This window comes from Chionomys nivalis, chromosome 22 (assembly GCF_950005125.1).
Source record: "Chionomys nivalis chromosome 22, mChiNiv1.1, whole genome shotgun sequence".
NCBI lineage: Eukaryota > Metazoa > Chordata > Mammalia > Rodentia > Cricetidae > Chionomys > Chionomys nivalis.
In genome coordinates this window covers 50,379,240-50,402,258 of record NC_080107.1, presented here as the reverse complement: position 1 = coordinate 50,402,258, position 23,019 = coordinate 50,379,240, and the positions used below count along the sequence as shown (strand labels likewise).

The 23,019-nt window shown below is 39.7% G+C and overlaps 1 protein-coding gene across 1 annotated transcript; it reads left to right on the top strand.

Moving 5' to 3' along the window:
• The first annotated feature begins 5,555 nt into the window (after nt 1–5,555).
• On the top strand, nt 5,556–22,788 carry LOC130864369 (complement C5-like). Its single transcript, XM_057754627.1, has 9 exons — nt 5,556–5,620; nt 11,300–11,492; nt 14,712–14,874; nt 17,803–17,873; nt 18,181–18,272; nt 21,415–21,497; nt 21,758–21,836; nt 22,152–22,195; nt 22,547–22,788. The coding sequence occupies exons 1-9, from the start codon at nt 5,556–5,558 to the stop codon at nt 22,786–22,788; spliced, it is 1,032 nt and encodes a 343-aa protein (XP_057610610.1).
• Nucleotides 22,789–23,019: the final 231 nt, after the last annotated feature.

Here is a 23,019-nt window from a genome sequence, read left to right as displayed (position 1 = left end):
TGGAGGAAGGGTCACTGGGAGTAGGCTTTGAGATTCAGATGCTCCAACCAGGCTCAGTTTTACTCTCTCTCCCTGCTGCCTGCCAATCCAGATGTAGAACTCTCAGCTACCTCTCCAGCACCATGTCTGCCTGCATGACACCATGATTCCTACCATGAGGAGAATGGACTAAACCTCTGAAGTGTAAGCCAGCCCCAATCAAACGTTTTTGTTTATAAGTGTTTCTGTGGTCATGGTGTGTCTTCACAGCAATGGAAACCCTAAGAGAACCATGCAAGCAATTCGTGCCTATAATCCCAGCATTAGGAAGTGGGGCAGATCCCACTGTCCAGCCAGCCTCATGGAAATGGAAGCTTCTAGTGCAGTGAGAGACTCTGCTCGAGGCAATAAGGTGCCCAACATCCTACTCTGTCCTCCACATGTGTGTCCATGAACTGGTGATCCCACACTCATGCATACACATACTATACATATGTGAAGACAGATAGTAATAGTTTTCCTTAGTTATGGTAAAAGATGAATTAGATTTGAAACTTTGGACTCAGAAAAAAATTTGTAACTGTAAATCTTGTTTGATACACATTTTGTTATATGTAATTTTGCTATGTTAAAGTTAAAACCTTCCTTTTTATTTAGACAGAAAAGGGGAGATGATGTGGGATTCCTATCTATTGTGAATATGTTTTATTACCATTTGTTAGTAAAGAAGCTCCCTTGTCTATTATTTCGGGGCATAAGCTAGCCATGCGGGCGGCCGGGTGCCGGGGAAGCAGCCCTGCCGCTCTTATCACAACAGAGTGGCGCGCCCAGCTTGATAATGAACTCCACATAAAACCTGAGAGGGCTTAAAAAGGACACAGAGAGAATTTAAGACAGCTTTTTGCTGTTTGTGGGTTGCATGCGGCAAAGAAATTGTCCTGACTCAGCAACAGGAAAAAACTGGCTGTTTTAAAATGCCGGCTTTCTGGGCTGTGCCGCCATCGTGATCTCTGTCTGGCTCCTGCTGGAGACAGAGCTTTTGAATGGAGCATTTGGAGTAAAGTGCTACGGCTTGCTTGATGGCAATGTGGACTGCTGTGTACCTGGAACTGTGAGTGGCTCAGGGGCACCAAATGGCTCTGAGGCAGGAGCGGCTCAACTCCACCATGCTAAACTGTGCTGGTCTCAGGCAGGAACTACCATAATTACCATAATAACAGCACAGTTAAGGTTTCGACTGGGCAGGACACACACAGGCGATACCGTATTATCTGTACATGGTGCAACTTAAGTTTTTAAGAAGTGCTTAACATTTTAAGAAATGTTCCTGGATAGTAAAAAAAATTACAGATTCACAATAGAACTGATTCAGACACTGTTGGATGAATGTACGTAGGCTTGAGAGAGAGAAAAAAATATATATAAAGAATAAAGTTAATGTCTTAAAAAAAGGGTAAAGTCTTTAAAGAGACAGAGTACAGATACTTATAGATTAAAAGAAATAAAGAAAAATAAGCCACGTAAAAATGGAAAATTCACAGAAAGTCTGGATTTTTTGTATTATTGTGCTTTCTTTAAAATTTTTGACTGTGAAGGAGCTAAGTACAGAGAGACATTTCATTATATGGGCTGCCAAGCTAAACCAGAATGGACATAAGGGTATTATGATTTCAGAATATGGGTCTAAGGATATGATGCTTTGGAGAGGGTCTTCTTTTGTTTTCACAGAGGATGAGACTCTGTGGATTGCGTCTATCCCGATATGGTATGATAGACCACGCCCTCCTGAAAGGTTGCTGTGAACACCTTCAGAAAATTACTTCACTCAACTGCCGACTGAGATGACCCTGACACACAGGTTACACCATGAAAGAGATCTGAATACAGCGCCCCCATTCAGCAGGAAGCAGTTTGGAGAGAAAAACTGCGCCCATGTTCCCAAATATGGTTTATAAATGTTCTTTTACATTTAAAGGGGGATATGATATAGATATGAATAATTTGCATTGGTGTGGATTTTAAGGTCAATTTTGTTATATGTATATGCATATTTCTAATCTTGATTAAGGTATTGTGATTGTATAGTTAATTTAAAAATGTAATGTATATAGGTTGTTAATGGATAATCATCAATAATTGTCAAGCTTTTAGTCATGTTAGTTAGATTTTCTAGATGTGCATAGATATATTTCAGCTAGATAGGCATTCTTCATATCTTTCAAAGACTGCAGAATATGGCATTTTAAATGTTTTAATAATTTAGGGCTTTTCATGACAATGAGACACGTCTGCTTCTGGCAGCACCAGCTACTTCAAGAGGAAGATGGGCATTGAAGAGGCTCCTTATGGAGTTTGATAGCCACTTGGGCAAGAAACTGTTCTTGCCTGGACTATTGCATAAACTGGACACAGAGAACCCGCAGAAAGAGGACTGCTGAACTTGCCTAAAGGTGAGATGGTTTTTCGGGGTTCCTGACTCATAAAAGAGTCTGCAAGACATTCTGCAGGACACAGCAAAAAGTGACTGAACTGTCTTTGGAATTTCCTGCTTGATGAAAATGTCTGCTGGATACTATGGGCCTGAAGGGTGAAGATGGATGCCCCAACGGTACAGAGGAACTTTGGGTGACTGTCCAGGCAGCAAGATGTCTCTGTCATTTCTAGAGTTTTCTTATTTCTTGTTTACTTAGGTAATATATCCTTCTGGAGTCTTTGATGGAGTTGAAGAATGGTTAGTTATAGTTTTCCTTAGTTATGATAAAAGATAAAGTAGATATAAATATTGTAACTGTAATTCTTGCTTGATAACTGTTTTGTTATTTGTAATTTTACTATGTTAAAGTTAAAGTCTTTCTTTTTTGTTTAAACAGAAAAAGGGGAAATGATGGAGGTGGGTCATCTTTCTATCTGTTGTTTCATTGGTTAAGTAATAAAGAAACTGCCTTGGCCACTTTAATAGGACAGAAAATTAGGTAGGCGGAGTAGACAGAACAGAATGCTGGGAGAAAGAAGCTGAGTCAGGAGTCGCCATGATTCTCCCACTCCAGACAGACGCAGGTTAAGATCTTTCCTGGTAAGCCAGCTCGTGGGACTACACAGAATATTAGAAATGGGTTAGATCAATATGTAAGAGCTAGCCAATAAGAGGCTGGAGCTAATGGGCCAGGCAATGATTAAAAGAATACAGTTTCCGTGTAATTATTTCGGGTAAAGCTAGCCGGGTGGCGGTGGGAAGCAGCCCTGCCGCTCATATTACAACAGAGCAGGGCAGAATATGAGTAGACAGGAAAACTGAATGCAGGGAGAAATAAGATCGAGTCAGGCAGATGTCATGTAACTGCTGAAGGAGGGTAACACCATGTTGTTGCCTAAGAAGCAAGCAGTAACAAATCATAAGATTTGTGGTAAAATATAATATAATAGAAATGGGCTAGTTTAAATATAAATATAAGAGTAGATAGAAATACACCTAAGTCATTGGCTAAACAATGTTGTAGTTAATATAGTTTCTGTGTGATTATTTGGCTCTGGGAAGCCAGGAATAAAAGTTGAATCTCTATTTGCACATATGTGCAATACATACTTACACATACACCCACAAAAAGTTGCAGAAGAAAGTAAGCAGCAGATTGAAGAGGTAGTGTACAGAAAGAAGAGAATCTTCACCATCCATTGGTCTCACAGGGAATTATTACTCAGAATGTATAATGAATCTGAAAACTAAATGCCAAATAAATAATAATCCATGCCGGGCGGTGGTGGCGCACGCCTTTAATCCCAGCACTTGGGAGGCAGAGGCAGGTGGATCTCTGTGAGTTCGAGACCAGCCTGGTCTACAAGAGCTAGTTCCAGGACAGGCTCCAAAACCACAGAGAAACCCTGTCTCGAAAAACCAAATAAATAAATAAATAAATAAATAAATAAATAAAAATCCAACCAATAAAGGAGTAAATGATGCAGTTTTTAAAAGAAGTTCAAATGTCGAGAACTCCTTGCACACATGTCCATCTCTGCCGTGTGAGTTCTTGAAGAGTCACAAGCCAGCATCTATTCACCTGGACAGAATCTCTATGACAGACCAAAGGACCAATTCTACTCAAGTCTAGCTTGGTGATCCTAAGAGAGGTTACAGGAGCATAGAGTGGATTGGGGGGCAACTGAAGTCCCCAAAAGACACACCCTACTGTGTGTATAGAATCAAGAAACTACACTCCTGGAATTTCCTGACAAATTTCCAGGCAGCTCCACTAAGAGTCTCTTCTCCTCTAGCAATTGTACATTCCTTACAAAAACTCAGAGAGGGTCCAGTGAATCTGGTTTCCGGGTCCAGTTTCATGGACTTCAAGCCTTGTGAGTTTCTTTTGGTACTGATTCTTAGGAATATCCCACTCTTCTCCAGAATGGTGAAACTCGGGGAAATGGTTACATTAGCCATCATCTTTAGCCATCAGGGAAATGAAAACCAAACCTACATTGAGCTTCCATTTCAACAGTCAGTGGCCACCATCGAGAAGAGTTTGGGAAGGAGGTGGAGGAACAGGGAATCTGTACCAAGATCTCTCAAAAACTAAGAATAGAACTGTCATGTGATCACCATACAAATCCCAGATGCGAACCCTAAACAGAAAAGTTAGCACGTGAGAGAGATTGCTGCAAGCCCATGTGTGCTGCAACAATATTAACAACAGTTGATTTCAGGGTTCAGCCTAAGTACCCAGCACTGGATTAAGGATAAAGAGAATGCAGTATATGAATAATTTTGTTGATAGTGGTTTCTGTCCCGTCCGGTCCTGCAGCTGTTTAGTCCCAAAGAAATAAATACACAGTACCAAGGATGCTACTGCCACTTCTTCAGGTCAGATTTGTTCTCTCTGTTTCTCTGTCTCTCTGTCTCTGTCTCTCTCTATCTAATCATCTATCTGTCTATCTATCTATCTATCTATCTATCTATCTATCTATCTATCTATTATTTATTTATTAAGTTTACCGAGACAGGGTTTTACTGTGAAACCTTGCCTGTCATGGAACTCACTCTGTAGATCACGTGGGCCTTGAACTCACAGAGATCTGCCTTTCTCTGCCTCCTGAGTATTGGACTTAAATGTTGGCCAAACTCATTCTAAAACCACGCATTTAAAATGAAATCCAGGTGTGTCTTCCTTCAATCTCAGAGACACATGAAATCTGCCAGAATCAAGTTTGAAGGTGGCAGGGTGTCAGCACAAAGGACCTGGCTGAGACATGAAAGTCAGAGGAAAGCGACTCCTGGCTCCCAATACTGAGCCTTCCTGCATAGTGGTAAGTACCCCAGTATTCATAAAAACAAGTCCCTGGGTCTAGGTTGATGTCAAACACCCCTGTCTTTATTACTGGAGATGACAGGATGGTAAAACATGTTTTGTGTTCATTAAAACACCCTCATGTGCCCATTCCTGATTTTAACTTTCTCACTTAGAGATCTTTTTCTCTGATGTTAATAATTAACCAGAAAACTAATTTACCCAAACTCTTTAACCCAGTTTATTTAAAAGTAGGTTTAAAAAGGTTGTGCCCATGGGTTTATGCCACTGTCCACCATGGGTGTTTGGGGAGCACTTTGCTTTTTAATTTTCCTGGGCAAAACTTGGGGACAAGAACAAACGTAAGTAAAATGAGCCATCTTTACTTTCCTGGGCGTCTTACCTGTAGTGAGTGAAAAGGAGACTCAGCTGTATCGATTCGATAATAACTGTCCTGTCCTGACATAATGAGTGGGTAGTCTCAGCTGACCATGGGAGCCGTGGACACGTCTGGATTTGGTGAGCGGTTAACAACACAACTGATCCCGTGGGATGACTACCCGTAACAATGACAGAGATGATTATTCATTTCCTAGTTAGCAAAAGTGCACAGTAAAACCAAGATAATCAAGTGTATTGGCAGTTATTACCTATTTGTACTTGGTGCTTAGTTTGTGTTTTTCTTGGTCTAAGTGCAGTTAAGCAGGTGTACCTCAAATACGGTGGTCTTATAAAACCAATTGCTGAATTTAATTATTTGCATATAAGCTTGCTTTTTAATGAGTCATAAAGCATTCTCCCTATGGAATAAATTCAAAAACTATGCTTGTAAGTACATTACATGATGAGCCAGGTGTCATACTTTTATTGCTGTCATAATCTCGTCCTTGTAAACAGTGCTGTCCTGTGTGTACATTTTAGGATTGGAAGTTAACCAAATGTTACCTCACTGAACTTATTCTTTTCTGTTCCCCTTTAGCCTATCCCCCTTTAAATGTAAGCATACATCTATAGACAATATTTGGAAATATGGGCGTAGTTCTTTCCAAACTGCTTCCTGCTTTTTATTGGGGAAAGCATTTTGGCGGATATTCATATAGACCTTTTGGATAGTCTTGGTGCATCAAACCACATTAGTTTGGAATTAATCCACAGATTATCATTTTCTGTGGAAACAAAAGAGAACCTCTTTTCCAAAGCATCATATCCTTAGACTCAGATTTTGAAGACAAAATACCTTTAAAGTATATATAATATACATAATATACATATATAATATACATAATCTTGACTCTGTATTTTCCATCTTTATGTGGCCCATTTTTTTTTTTTTTGGTTTTTTTCGAGACAGGGTTTCTCTGTGGCTTTGGAGCCTGTCCTGGAACTAGCTCTGTAGACCAGGCTGGTCTCGAACTCACAGAGATCCGCCTGCCTCTACCTCCCGAGTGCTGGGATTAAAGGCGTGCGCCACCACCGCCCGGCGCCCATTTTTTTTTTTTTTACTCATTTAATCTTTTAATCTATGGCTGTCTGTACTCTGTCTTTTTAAGGACTTTGTTTTATTTTTTTAAAAAACAATTTGATTATTTTTCTAACTCTCTATACTCCTTTTTTTCTTTCTCCTAAGCCTATGTACATTTATCTAACACTGTGACCCATTTAGACGTCTTTTCCTCTGAATTTGTCTTTATTGCATATCTGTAATCCTTTTCTGATGAGAACCACTTTTTAAAAAGCTAAACGACATTACTATGACTAAGCCTGCTTTGCCTTTTGGCTCTGCCCAGGTCAAGATGTTAGAGGATGTCCATTCATTGCCTCTGAGAGCCATTCTCTCTGCCCCAGATCCAGGGTCGGGTTGTAGCAGGTTGCACTCTGCTCACAAACCCCATTTAAATCCTCCATAGCCGGACTTCCAGAAAGAGTCAGAGTTTGTGCTGGCAGCATGGCCCATGAAGCCACCATTTCGAAACTGTGCAGCTTTTTTTCTGCTACCACCAAATCAGCAAGACCTTTTTTAAAGGAACTGCAGCATGCTGCCAACAAGCAAAGCCTATTTGGAAAAGAAAAAATATGGCTAAATTTTGTTTTTTTGGTGTTTCAATTTTTTCCAAGCTTCTTCAGGTTTTTTTATTTATTATTTTTATTTTTTTATTAAAAATATTTATTTATTATGTATATGACATTCTGTCTCCATGTATGCCTGCAGGCCAGAAGAGGGCATCAGATATCATTACAGATGGTTGTGAGCCACCATGTGTTTGCTGGAAATTGAACTCAGGACCTCTGGAAGAGCACCCAGTGCTCTTAACAACTGAGCCACATCTTCAGCCTCTCCTCAAGTTTTATGTGGATTTAGCTAGCACATGTTGGAGTGCCAATTTGTTGTAGGAAGGCTGCTTGTTCGTTTCCCAGCTACCCAGACTCCCAAAATAACCACACAGAAAACTATATTATTTGCAATACTGTTTGGCCAATAGCTTAAGAATGTTGCTAGCTACATCTAGAATTAACCCATTTCCATTATTTTATATTTTACCACAAGGCTCATAGCCTACCAGCAAGGTTCTATTCAGTGTCCGTCTCTGATGGGGCTACATGACTTCTCTGTGACTCTACCTTCTTTCTCCCAGCATTCAGTTTAGTTTTCCATGGCTTCTCTCTGACTCTACTTTCTTTCTCCCAGGATTCAGTTTAGTTTTCCCCACTTAGCTCTATTCCATCCTATCACGCCTAAGACTGTTTCTTTATTAACCAATGGTATTCACAGCATAGAGAGGGGAATCCCACATCACCTGGTAAAATTTGATTATCTGCAAATGTATACATCTCTAATCAAAAATAAGAGCTGGCTTTGGAGTTGGACAATGGCTATCCTTCTCTAAATCCAAGCAGGTTGTTAAAATAAAAATTCAGAATTTCTGTCCCATGTCAGGAAGGACAGAAAAAAAGATAGATTTTAAGGAAATATTTTACTTTTCTCCATGCCCATTAGTCTATATTGTATCTTTCATTGAATATATGTCTATATGAATAATGTTTAAGTTTTCCACAAGGAACAGTAGATATTACTGAAGTAATCTTTGAAGCTTCTAGGAAGAAGATAGGGCCCCACAACAATGATTCCACCTGGTTGATATGACGTCATGATGCTGATAGTAGTAATATGAGACTGATTTTTGGGTACCAGCTGTGAAAATGGTGCACCTTCTTACAACATTCTGGCTAGACCTCCAAATCAGAACTTAAAAGAACAAAGAAACAAAACAAAACAAAACAAAAAAACCCTATCAACTACTCAGAGGCCATTTGCAACTATACTAAACAACAATCTTGAAACTTAACTATTATTTTACTTTTGTAGGTTCCCATAGAAAAAAACAATGTCCCCGTGTCAGCTGAAAGCAATTCTAGAAGATGATGTCCTCTCTCCCAACAAAGTTTTTCCTCACAGTTAGGGACACGATTTAGAGGATGATTATTACTCATATAGGGTTGGGGATTGGGATGGAAATTATGTAGACCCAGAGAAAAAAAAAGAGTAAAACTTGTATGGGCTAATAGATTAGTGTGAACTTACTCACACTAATAATAATAATAGTGAGTAATAGAGTGAATACTTGTGAGCTATTATTTATGGACAACTTACATTAGCATAGATTTTTGTATATTGATACAAGTCAAATTATATTTGTTATAGTGAATATGCTCCTAATTCTGTTTAGAATATTTGTACACCTATGCAAAGTTATTTTGTCAGATTGTATGCATATTCTTCTACCTCTGTCTAGGACATTTTGTATATTAATATAATTTTAGGATATATTTATCATACTGTAATATACATTTCTACCTCGGATCAAGATATTTATACATTGTTTACATTTTGAAGTCATTTCCTTCTTTACCGCACAGTTGCTTAAAGATTGTTTAATATTCTGATATGAAGTCTTAATCTTTAAGTTATAAAGGTATTAAGTATTATAGGTCAATAATTATTCATGTTTGTTATACTTGTAGTCAGACTAATTTGGTTCTTTAGATACAGAGAGATTGTAGTCTTCATAGATAGGTAACCTCCAACCACTTCAAAGATCTGTAGAACATAGCATTTATATTACTTAGGATTCTGTTGATGTGAGACACGATTCCTCCTGGCTGTGCTGATGTATTCCCAAGAGAGTGTTGAGCACCAAACATGCGCTACTTGGAGTTTGTTTTCTTCTTGAAACAACTGGCCTTTTGGGCAAGGAAATGCTCTTTCCTCGACCACTGACCAAGTGCACAATGTCCAGACTTGACAAGCAGGATACAAGAAAAAACTGTCAAACATTGCCAAGACAGGGTAATATGGTTTTGAAAATTTTCCTGCCTCTGAAAATGGTCTGTCATTTACTCTAGGCCTTAGCCAATGTTGGTTGCTTCAACATTGCAAACGAGACTTTGGGTGATTGCTCAGGCAGCTAGTTGTCTCTGTCATCTACTTCATATGTTTGAAGCTGCTTGATTGCACTTGACTCCTGCCTACTCACGTGTAATGAAGAGGCGAGCAGGCCTGCTTTTCGTCCTGCCCGGCTCCCACATGGTTAGCTTTACACCTAAAATAACAACACAAATTGTATTCATTTAAACACTGTCTGGCCTATTAGTTCTAGCCTCTTATTGGCTAATTCTCACATTTTGATTAACCCATTTCTATTAATGTGTGTAGCACCACGAGGTGGTGACTTACCGGGAAGATTCTAATCTGTGTCCATCTCAGAGAGGAGAGCTATGGCGTCTGACTCACTTCCCTTCTTCCCAGCATTCTGTTCTGTCTACTCCACCCACCTAAGGGCTGGCCTATCAAAAGGCCAAGGCAGTTTTTTTATTAACCAATGAAAGTAACACATAGACAGATGACCCTCCTACATCACTCAAGTAATATTATCTCCCTTCTCAGGCCTTCAATGGGGTTTAAGATAGTTGTAGTTACCATCATCTTATGATCTAGGCAAGCCATTTCCAATACAAGAATTAGACTCCTTAGGATAGACTGTTTATTAAAGCATTTAGCATATGTTCCTTGTTTAATATAGTTTATGCTGGTTGTAATTCTAGTCTTATACTTGTTATCTGTTCCTAGTGTATATAGTTTTGTATTGGGTTTAGAACTCTCTTATTTAAACAAAAGGGGGAGGTGCTATGGGAATTCCTTCAGTGCCTTCAGCTAATAGCCTTTACAATAACAGCCCACTTGGGTGTTGTCTCTTATACTATAAATGCAGCTGTAAAGCATGCACTCGCTCTCTTGCTTCTGGCACTCACTCTCTCACTTCCAGCTCTTGCTTCTGCTGCTAGACTCTGTTCCTGTTTCCTGCTTGTGCAGAGGACTGTGATCCAGAACAGTGATCTATGAGTCTCCCCTAAATAAATAACCCTTTATTATACATAATTCTGAACTAGTGTGGGGTGATTTTATATCTTCCACCATCACATGTGTCTACTCCGAGATTACACTGCAAGGCCATACTCACCCCACTATTCTCTGTAGCTTTGGAGCCTGTCCTGGGAACTAGCTCTGTAGACCAGGCTGTCCTTGCCTTCTAAGAGTCAGTTCTCTCCCTCTACTATGTGGGTTTCTGGGATCAAACTCAGGCCATTGGTCTTGGTGCATTTATATCTTGATTACTGTTTTTCTAAATGGACTCCAACCTCTTAGCTTTTGCTAGGGTTTGATTACAACCTGCTTCAGGCTGGAAAAGTTAAGTTTTTCATAATAATAAATTTTGACTTTCAAAATATCATTTTAGTTTGATTTTTTTAAATACTTGGTTTCTTTGTGTAGCCCTGGCTCTTCTGGAACTAAATCTGTAGACCAGGCTGATCTCAAACTTAGAGAAACACCTTCCTCTGCCTCCTGAGTATTGGCATTAAAGACATGCACCACCACTGCCTAACCTAAGATATGTTTTTAAAATTAATATTCAGTGAAAAAAATTTATCAAAAGTGTAAGAAAACATGCAAAATGAACAAACCTTTTCTTTTACTGTTTCAAAAGCTATGTCATTTTAGCACCCAAAGTCTTCCAGGCCGGAGCATCTGAAAATGTTGTAATTCAAGCCCATGGCTACACCGAAGCATTTGATGCGACAATCTCTATAAGAAGTTATCCTGAAAAAAGAGTGACCTACTCTTCAGGCTGTGTTAATTTATCTCCAGAAAATAAATTCCAAAACTCAACACTATTAACAGTATGTACTTATTCCTTGTTTTCTTAACATGTTTTTTTGGTAAAATTTATGCAAAGGTTGATCCTTGGTAAAATTGTAGTCATTACTATTGTTCCATAGCTGTGTGGTTATGAGATGGTAACAGGGGTGAGTGATGAGTGAAACACCAAATTCTGTGCAGAAAATTACATTTGTTTTTGAGCCAAGTGTGCCATGCCCACATCCTTAAAAATAAACTATTCTCTGCAAAAATGTTTGGAGATGAACAGGAAATTCATCTGTGCACAGTGACAGAAACCATGCAATAGTTGGCTTATGAGTCTGTCTTCTTTCACTTTCTATGGAGACTTCCCACTGAATCCATTTCCCAGAAATTTTGTCCTTTGTGGATGAATAAAACTCCCCCGTGTGTATTGCATTTGATGTATCCACTTAGCTGTTGATGAACAGACTGTCTCCATAGCTTGGGAGTCATAATTAGTGCAATGATGAGAATGGATGTGCAAGCATTTCTTACAATGTTGGCTTTTATCTCTCCTGGTAGATACCCAAGTACTGCAGCTGGGCCAGAGGTAGCTCTATTTTTAGAAACTTCCTCACTGATTTTCCTGGTTCCTGCAACAGTTTTCACTCCTCCTAGCAATGCATAAGGGTTCCCTTTTCCTACATATTCCCCAGCATTCTTGGTTTCATCTCTGGTTTTCCTGTATCTATCTATCTATCTATCTATCTATCTATCTATCTATCTATCTATCTATCATCCATGTATCCATTTACCTATCAATCTATCTATCATCATCCTCAGCTAGCTTGTTTAAGAGCTTATGAATCTTGTTCCATCTTTAAGTATAATGTTAATTTCATCACATGACTGTGTCTTTGGTGTGATTGGGAATGTGATTTGAGTGCAGGTGCCCATTGAGTTCAGAAGGTCAGATCCCGAGGGTTACAGATGGTTATAACTGAGAAACATTGCTTGGAATGAATTTTAATCAGAAATAGGGTCTGTTTCATTAGTGTTCTTGAGAATAAAGAATAAACCTCTATTAAGAAAAGGTTTTCCAGTTACTTGGTTTATGAAAATTTAGATTTAATTCCACAAATGATTACTTTCTCTGACCACTCTGTTATGACACATGGCCACATTTGCCTTTAAATCCAAATCAATTAAATGCAGCTGATGCAATACTTGAGCTCCTCGCTGGCACTAGCCTGTGTAAGTGCTAGAGTTACCATGTGTTGGGACAGCATAGGTACAGGACATGTTCTTCACCACAGAAAATCCCACTGAGCCATGCTTTCATGGTCAGCTCAGGAGCTGAGGAGCATGGAGGAATATTTTGTCATAATCATGTCTTTGAGTCGATGATCAAATCAATTTAAACTGTGTTTTATACTATTGATGAATGTTCTTTGTAGCTATTCATTTTTTTTGTATTCAATGCATTCCAACTGTAGTTTCCTCTCTCTACTCTCCTCCAACCCCTCCTCCACAACCTTCCCTCTCCCCCAAATCCACCCTTCTCTATTTCTCTTTAGAAAAGACCAGGCCTCCCAGGGAGATCCACCAAATGTGGCAGAGCAAGATTGGATAAGACTGGGAACAAACTCTCACACTAAGGCTGAGCAAGGCCACCCACTAGGAGGAAAAGGGTCCCAAGAGCAGGCAAAAGAGCCAGAGGCACCCTTACTACCCCTGGAGACCCACAAACATCAAGCTGACAATCGTAATAGAAGCTGTAGTTGGTTTTTCAAAGTAGAGAAAGAACTCAGATGTTTATTATTCATCTCAGCACAGAAATTCTAGATTTTTGCTGTTTTCAAATCTTTGTAATAATCTCCTAGCATTTGATTTCAGTGAATAACTTTACCCCATGTTTCCAAATCCTTAGTTCTCAGAGAAATGCCCTTTCTTTGATTGCCCATGTTAACATATTCAATGCCCATATCATCGAATATATAGGTGGTGATGGTAATCACATACCCAAACTGGAGAGGGTACATATGTGCTGTGGGCACAGAAGCATGTGGTGTGATGTTGAGTGTCCAGGCCATCGGCCAGAGTCTTGCCCAGAGAGAATGGAGAAAACAATTCTTCCAGAAGCCAATAAAGTGAAGGTTTCTCACTGTTCCTACAATAGCAGTTCTGTTCAGAATGTCTGAGGTTGAGGGTCCCAAAGAGATTTCCAACTACTCAAGGTAAACACTTTGTTACACTGTCAGACTATGAAGGGATTTTGGCAAAATGAATTTATTTTTATTGTTCCTACAGTGGTTTTAGTTAGTTTTGTTGTTTGGTTATGTTTATAAGACAGATTCTTACCATATAGTCCTGAATAGACTTGAAAACAAGATCGTGCTGCCTCAGTTTCTGTAGTGCTATACTGTGCTATTATTTATTTATTTATTTATTTATTTATTTATTTAATGTTTTTCAGACAAGGCTTGGAAAGGAACAACCAAGAGTGGGTGAGAATGTTGCCACCTTTGTAGATATAGTGTCATTGCCAGAACTGTTGATCTACTTCAACAAGACAATTTGACATTCAAGATAGAAATCTTTGCCTGTAACAATATTCTAATAGCTTTGGCTCGTCAGGAAATAGCTATATAGACCAGGCTGGACTTGAATTCGCAGAGATCTGCCTTCCTCTGCCTCCTAAATTCTTGGATTAAAGGCATGCACCACTACAACAGGCTCATTATTATTCATTACAATTTCCTGTTAATGGGTATTTTGCCTACATGTGTATTTGGGCACCACAGCATGCAATAAATAGATGAGAGAAGAGGAAGTAGGATTCCTGGAACAGGAGTCAGGTGATTTGAGCTGCCACGTGGGTGCTGTGAACTGAACCTTTGTCCTCTGGAAGAACCACTAGTGCTCTTAACTCCTGAGTCCGGTCTCAAGTGTCTCTTTAAAATTATGCAGTACACAAGCTCAATTTTGCAGCCAGGTGGTGGTGACACAGGCCTTTAAACACAGCACCTGGGAGGCAGAAGCAGGTGAATTTCTGTGAGGTCAAGGCCAGCCTGGTCTACAGGAATTAGTTCCAGGACATCTCCAAAACTACAGAGAAACCTTGTCTCAAAAAACTAACAACCAAGGCAAACAAACAAACAAAGCAAGAACAAGCTGTATTTGGTCTTACAGTCTGCAGTGTTTTTCTCTAAGATCAGCACGCTTTAGGACTTCACAATCACACTTTCACACCGTCATGTTTGTTTGTTGCTTTTCAGATTCAGGACAAACAGTTGTCTGAAGGACAAAGCTCATTTTCGTATGTGTATTTGGAAGTCGTGTCAAAGAATTTTTCAAAATCAGAAAAAAGGCCAATCCTCTATGACAATGGCTCTCTCTTCGTCCACACTGACAAGCCTGTGTACACTCCGCAGCAGCACGGTAGAGTATCTGGTGCTTCTTCCAAGGGAGAATGACATAAAGATGTGGAACTTTGAACATATGAAGTTGAGTGTAGACCAGTTTCTACTAACTCAAGAGAAACTCAGTTCCTAATGACTTTTATATTCTCACATAGCATATTCACTTGTAATTTATAACGGAATTGGTAAGTAAATACAATAACCAATGATTACTTTATCTTTCCTGTCAGAAAATTTATTCTCCAAAAATAAGGAAGACATAATTGCAAATATAATTTTGGCACTGGGAAATAGGTTATCTTAAGATCTTCTTTGTAAAACAGTCTTGGATTCAGTAGCTAATGGCAAGGATGGAAAAAGCACCCCTGTGTAAAGGATTAGACCTCTGGCAGAGACTAACGTACATCACAGAGGTGCCCAAGTGCTGATTGTCCACAGTGAATCACCTGAGAAAGTGTCTGTTACGCATGGTTTCATATTTATAGTTTTCCTGTTGAGGGGAAAGTCAGTAAAGACACTACGACTGAGGAAAGTCTACATTTCCCCCCATGAACTGAAAATAAGACATAGGAAAAGTCAACATTGCTTGCAAAACCTTCTGCCTTTCCCTCTGCCACTTGCCATCTCTGGACAATTAGACGTGCATATATGGAAGATGTACATTGCAGGAAGAAGAGGGAATGTTTGGGGGACGAATTGACAAAGACAAAGGGACTATCCTGTTTTGTTTTGGTGTTTACTTTGTGCACAGTAGAGACATTCTAATTTTGGTGGATGCTGATGATGTCCATGGTGAGATGAATGGGGCTGTATGTTAATTAACACATTCAGCAGGGCCACCTGTTATGTTGGCTTACAAAGGAAAGACCTAGACAGGGTCTGGATGTTGTCACCAGCTCAGACAGTGAGTCATTGCCAGAAATGTTGATCTGACTTCAACAAGAGGACTTTTTATATGAGATAGTACTCTCTGCCTATAAGAACAATCTAAAGACCTTATCCTATTGATGTATTTAATGTGAAGACACTTGAAGGATTATTAGCTTAAGCATCTTAGAATAAAGGCTTAGTCTCCAAGGCTTTCTAGGATAAAGGACCTTAGAATATTGTCCAGAGTCCTGCAGTTCTGCGCAGCCTGGGTCCCACCCTCTTGCCCAGGTCCCTTCTCTGCTATGTCCCCTCAGCTGTGGACTCAAGTTAGTTGCTTTTCCCGCTACTTCTCACGCACATGGAGGTGGATGCAGTGTTACTTCTGCATAGTATGTTTTTATCTTTTTCTTTGACTCAGTCGAATTGGTGTTGGGCTTAGGGCACTATTTCTGTTTTAGTGTGGGGACCAAGTCTTTGCTATGACATGGGTTGAAAACCCTTGAAGAATGAAAATGTGTCACCATGCCCCTTCATAGTCAAAAGCACTACCAATATGTTCAGCTCAAAAGCAGACAGTGCAACTTAGCAACCACAATTCTGAGCTCTGGTAAGCACCCTGCTCCTCCAGATCTATGGGTCTTCTGCCTCCTGTTCCATAGTGCTCCCTGAACACAGGTCCGGGGCTGTGTTTTAGTTGTACCGTTTGGTGCTGGGAACCCATGGCCATGCACTCTTTGTATTTGGAGCAGTTGTGAATCTGTATAGATGACACACAACCCCCATGGGGGAGATTTTAAAGGCCTCCTACACGCAAGAAGAGCTATAGACAATCAGTTGCTGCTCAGAGAGGGAGGCTGGGTTTACCCAGGGAGGAGCCCCCACAGCTGATCCAATCCTGAGCAGTCTACCCTAAGCACATGAACATAGGAAAAACACTAAATAAACATGTGTGTATTTGTGTGTGTAAATATTAAAATAACAGACATGCAATTATCTACTAATGAATATAATTCCCCCCCAAAAGTCTTTAAGTTAAAAGATATTGATCACAAAAAACAAAGACAAGGAAGATATTCTAAGGGATCAGATTCAACCCTGGAAATCACATGGTGATAGACCAGGCTGACCTTGAACTATAGAGATCATCATGCCTCTGCCTCCCAAGAGCTGGAATTGAATGTATTTGCTGCAACCTGGCTCTGTGTACCTACTTCCAAAGTGAATGAAAACAAGAAGAAAATTAAACATGAATCAGCTGTGAGACACACAGCATTTAGAGAGTGGAGGATCTCACAGTACTTGGTGGTACATGAGAACCCATGAGGCCGATGAGATGAGGTTGTGAATCACAGGCTAGCCTGGGCTACTTAGCAAGGAAACAAAGAGACGTGTTTCCGGACAGAGTACTGCCTAGGATGTGCAAGGACCAGCAGTTCTGCAATGTCGCCTCTATTCTTTTAATGAGGAGAGAACAATCACAGGACCTGGGGCAACAGACAACACAAAATCACATGATCACAGCATATCACAGGAAGAGCTAATTTGGAGCCTTGCTAGTTTTCATAAGTAGGAGAGTGTATGCTATCTGAACCAAACACCAGTTTGCCCTTCGACCTTCCAGCCCTAATGTAAGGCAGTATTGTATGGTTTCATACAGCATACAGCGGAGCTCACTCTTTAGTATAATAAAATTCCCAGTAAAATGATGACTAAGTACAGAAATAATTAATTTTATACTATTCACATGTTTCCAGCAATTTGAACATAAAAAGTATTTTCATTAGTTAACTTTCCTATTCACTATAAGTAAATCTTGAGAACTTATGTTAAAATGAAAGAATCTATAGTGATGTATATGTTTACTAACAACTTTTCTTTAAATATGAGTTTTTCTCTAGGGGCTATATTTGGTTTTTAACAAGATTTATCTCATTTAAGATATTTTAAAAATATATTATTAATCTTTGACAATGTCACTCAGTATATCTAAAAGCATTTTCACCCTGATGACGTTTGTTTCAAAAGTTAGAATAGTCCTTGCTCAACAAGGTTTTTAATGATATCACTTCTTCTGCAGTAAAGGTTGGCGTCCTTTCGCTGGGAGATGACTTGGAGCCAGTTACACGGGAAACTGTCTTAACTTTCATAGTAAGTGTGTGCTTAGTCCCGTGATGCTTCCCTCACAGATGGATGTACCGAGCAGGGCTGTTCCCGTGCAAGAGCTTTCTTATCACATGAACAAACTCTTCCTGAGTGCTTGCTTGCCGTTCTGCTTCTCCATCCAGAGTTGAAGCAGGGCAGCTCCTCCCTGCACAGCGTCATCTCCTTATAACCCTGGCCTCCAGTACTGTGGCCAAGATAAATCTCTAGTCTTCCAAAATTACCTGGTCACGGGTATTACTTTGTTACAATAAAAAAAGACCTAAGGTGGGCACGTTTTCTTATTTCTCTAAAGGACCCTGAAGGATCAGAAGTTGACAAGGTACAAGGAAACAATCTTACTGGAACTGTGTCTTTTCTTGACTTCCAGATTCCTTCTAACCCCAAGTATGTAAAAATGTTTATTAATAACCTTTTTTTTTTTGAAAAAAAAACCAAACACCTGGAACTTTTGGTTGTGGGGCAGAGGAAAGGTTAAGTGCGCATCTTCTCTACCAAGGACAGCAGATATGTGGCTATGTGAAGCCTTCCAAAGGATGGTAAAAGTTAGGCCCACTTGTCAGCAAAACAGAAATGAATCCCAGATACCACAGCACTTCTTAGCATACCAGGAGTCTCAGATTTTCAGCACACCTTCAAAAGAGGAACCTTTACAGGTAGGTATTATCAGCTAGCCTCAGCAGATAACAAATCCCTGTTTCAGTAGATAAATACACAGATACACAGACACAGATACACACACACTCACACACACACACACACACACACAGAGAGAGAGAGAGAGAGAGAGAGAGAGAGAGAGAGAGAGAGAGAGAGAGAGAGAGAAAGTTCCCCAAATTCCCCACCCATTCTTTTTATAGAGAGCACAATCAATTTAGAAGAGAAAACAATCTTCAGTTGTCCTTTTTCACCCTAACAGAGTGTCCGTCTCTGAGCAGAGGGCATTAGGTTATGGTCTATTGGGAGAGCACTTATGACTAGCAGGTGCAGAGATTTAGTCAAACATGTGTGTGATTGTGTGTAGGAAATTTTTGTTCTATTTGAGTTTATATACAAGGATTAATACCATGCTCATATAGATGTTTATAAAATACATGTTTAATGAGCACTGCTTGTGTGTGGAACTCACAATAAGAGAGCAAGCTGCCAAACAGAAGTCAAGTGCCCACAATCCCTGTTCTCAAGGAACACAGAGCAGGATGTCTACGACAAGGGCGGCTATATTGTACTGTACTATACTGTACTGTTCTTTACTGTACTGTTCTTTACGGTACTGTTCTTTACTGTACTGTTCTTTACTGCACTGTTCTTTACTGTACTGTTCTTTACTGTACTGTTCTTTATGGTACTGTACTATACCATACTGTATTATTCTGTACTGTACTATACCATACTGTACTGTACTATACCATACCATACTATACTGTACTGTGCTATACTATACCATACTATACTGTACTGTGCTATACTATACCATACTATACTGTACTGTACTATACTATACTAGACAAGGACAGCTATATTATACTCTACTATTCTGTACTATACTATACTAGATAAGGACAGCTATACTGTACTGTATTATACTATACTATCCTGTACTATACTATACTGTACTGCACTATACTGTACTGCACTATACTGTACTCCACTATACTGTATATAGTATAATGAGCTATACTATACTGCATTATACTGCACAATACTATATTATACTGTACTATTCTTTACTGCACTATACTGTACCACATTTTGCAATACTATACTATACTGTACTATAATATTCTATAATGTACTATACTATGGTATGCTATGCTATATTGTACTGTACTATACTATACTATACTGTACTATACGAGACAAAGGCATCTATACTATTCTATACTGCACTGTACTATATTATTCTGTACTATACTGTGCTATTCTATGATGATATTATACTATGCTATACTATATTATACTCTACTATGATGTACTATACTATACTACACTGTACTGTACTATACTATACTGTACTATACCGTACTGAACTGTACCATGCTATACTGTAAATACTGTAACATACCATACTACACTACACTGTACTACACTATACACAACTACCGCTGACATATCCAGTAGAAACACCTTAGAGTCACTTGTCCTGCATCCTCTCTAAGGGAAATTGTTTTTGTCTCATTTTGAAAACATTTTCTGAAAATCATAGACTGAAGCTGGGAGGCTGAAATAATCTGGATGATTTAAAATGATACAATTTCTTAAAATGCCATAGGCTCCCTAGTGCAGAATCAAGTCTGCTATATTATGATTCTGATTTCCCAGACGTCACCTCGTGCCAGCTGTCCATGGCAGACCACTGGAATCCATCATGATTCCACTCTCCCGTCTTAGCAGCTTGGTGTCTGTTGTCCTCTATGCACAGGACACATTCTCCTTCATAGTTCTCTTCTCTGGGACATGGGGAAATGACACTTTGTACAAATGCCGTCCCTGGATACGACGTAATGTCTGCTTCACTCTCCACCTCCTTGCCCTGTGTATTTTCTCTTCTTCTCCATGTCTTATTCATTGTTTCTTTATCACCCCCTCCCCATGTTAGATCCCAGGCTCCTTAAGATCAAGGCCCTTGTCCATGGTGTTCATTTTAGCTCAGCAATTCAGCATCCTCGGTCCTCGGGTAAATACCTGTTGAGCAAGGACAATAGTCATGACAGCCGTGCTATCACCTCCATTGATCGCACCCCCTATCTGCATGGTAGATATGGTTTTTCTCTTTTCCCAGTGATGTGCAGTAACTCATGTGAATCAAAGCTGCTTGGAAAATGTGTGAGAATCGGAAATGGTGTGGATTGTTTGCTATAAAGTCTACGGTTCTTCTGTCTTGATCTTCTTTAAAATCTCAGGGTAGTACTCACTAATTTCTTTCCTCTTGGTTTTGAATATTGGCTTTTGATCTTTCAAGACAGAGTTTCTCTGTGTAGCCCTGACTGTCCTCACTCTGTAGACAGGCTCAGCTTGAACTCAGAGATCCACCTCTCAAGTACTGGAATTAAAGGCTACCACTACCCAACCTTACTAAATTTTTGGATGATGGTTGTTGGACAGGTTGTTTTATTCTTTGAAACAAGCCACGCTTTGTTTCCAAATACAATTTTGCTTAGATGAGGTGTGATTTACATCACTGGCATGCCATCTTTCCAGACACATTATTATCAAATTTATACTATGTTGTGAATTTAACATAAATTCCTGGGTTAAATAATTCTAAAATTGTCATGAGTTGTCCAAACAAAATTGTGATAATTAAGCAAAATATGTAGAAAAAGAATATGATAAAAAACTAATTGTTAAACAATTTATTTTATTTTTGAAACGTTCAGTTATGTCTATTTATTTTTTAAATATCTTTCTTCCAAACTTTTACTTAGGGTGTGTGTGCATTCTTACCTCTTCCAAACAGAAACTACTAGAGTTGATAAATTAAAACTCTTTGTTGCCCTCCATGATTTCAAATATCTGGTTTCCACAGATACGGTAGATGGACGGTTCAGGCTAAATATACAAAAGACGCTTCTACCAATGGAACGACACACTTTGATGTCAAAGAACATGGTAATCTTCAATCTAAGACTCATTTATAGAACGTTAGTTTTTTCCCAGTAATTCTTTTCAGTAATATAACTGACGAAAACCACTCCTAGGTGGGGATGAGGCCCTGGGCCAGGGTGGTGGGAAGTCCTGGTTGGGTATCCAGCCAGGGAGTCAGTGCTTGTTAGAGGTTGTTAGAGGGCCACAATGATGTGGAAGAGAATACCGTCATGGGACTGTTTTAGAAGGATTTTATGCCTTCCACACCTCCTTCTGTCTCACAGATAAAGCCTTCAAAATAAATCTCACGCCAATAAGTGATCGGCAGCATGAACTGAAAATTCAAGGTACTCTAACGCTTTGGTGGCTGTTCGGGAGTCTGGGGTCAGCTTGCCTGTTAGTTCAGAAGAATCCCGCTGGCTCTTGTGGATTCGTGTTCTTCATAACAGAAGTGGTACAGTCCCCATGGGAGCCTGGCTTATGGAGGATCTTTCTAGGCTCATGATTTTAGGAAAAATAAACAATTAGCGACGAGTCAAATAGTTAAGTCACAAACGATTAAGTTGACAAGAATATTACGGGTCATATTGCAGGGACAAGACCTTTTTTAAGTACTATAACAACACTATGACACTGACCACTCCATTCTCCCGCTCTAGATGCAGCCCAAGCTGTGAGTCTCCAGTCAACAAATTCCCTGGAACAGAAAATAAGAGAACAAGGTAGTCCACAAGTTGTATAGCACTGTGGTTACTGCATTCTGTGGTTACTGCATTCAAGACCAGAGAGAAGAAAACACGGGGTTTCCCTAATTGCAATGCAGCGGGCGGGGAAAAGATGCCTGTGGAGGTTCAGTTCACCCCTCAAATGATCCTTCATGGAAACTCAGGATTTCATTGGCCAGATCCTTACCCTGAACAAAGCAGTTCTTTATTATTTCCTTGCCTAAAACTATCTAAAATGTTTGTTTTTCCCGAGTATCTGGTGAGGGAGTCCTTTGATGGTAGAGAAATTGATGCTTGAGATTCCTACGACTGTTGGTGGTAAGGACACACGTATTGACATCGTTTCAGCTGCTACATACAAACATCCGGTGGTAAAGAAGTGTTGTTATGACGGAGCCAGACACAATGCCTATGAAACCTGTAAGCAGCGAGCAGAACGTGTGAAAACAGGCCCGCGCTGTGTCCAAGCCTTCACTCAATGCTGCACCATTGTTAATGACACCTTTAAAGTTCCCATCCTTGGAATGGGCCGTGAAGGTATTGTATTTTCTATTGGAACCTTCCGAAGTCTGGGTAACTGTGTAAATTAACTTCTACAAGAAAAGCAGTTTTCATGTCCTACTTACGATCAGAGTTGAAAGGCAGATAACTTGCAATGCCCAGAAGGAAGCCCTGTTGTGTATTTGGGGAACTGGAAACAGGATAACACACTCAGAGAACCCTAGTCCAGAGCCCCAAGACTCAGTGGCACGAAGGCCAGCTCACTATGCAGACTCGAAGGAGTGTTCGTGAGAATCTCCAGTCGATGAAATGCAATAATC

What these genes read in the sequence shown, in the direction of transcription:
- LOC130864369 (XM_057754627.1), top strand. Translation starts at nt 5,556, where the DNA reads ATGGGTGTTTGGGGAGCACTTTGCTTTTTAATTTTCCTGGGCAAAACT. An exon ending in AAAACTCAACACTATTAACA is followed by an intron (nt 11,493 to 14,711) that starts GTATGTACTTAT and finishes GTTGCTTTTCAG; the next exon opens with ATTCAGGACAAACAGTTGTC. An exon ending in CAAGGTACTCTAACGCTTTG is followed by an intron (nt 21,837 to 22,151) that starts GTGGCTGTTCGG and finishes CCAAGCTGTGAG; the next exon opens with TCTCCAGTCAACAAATTCCC.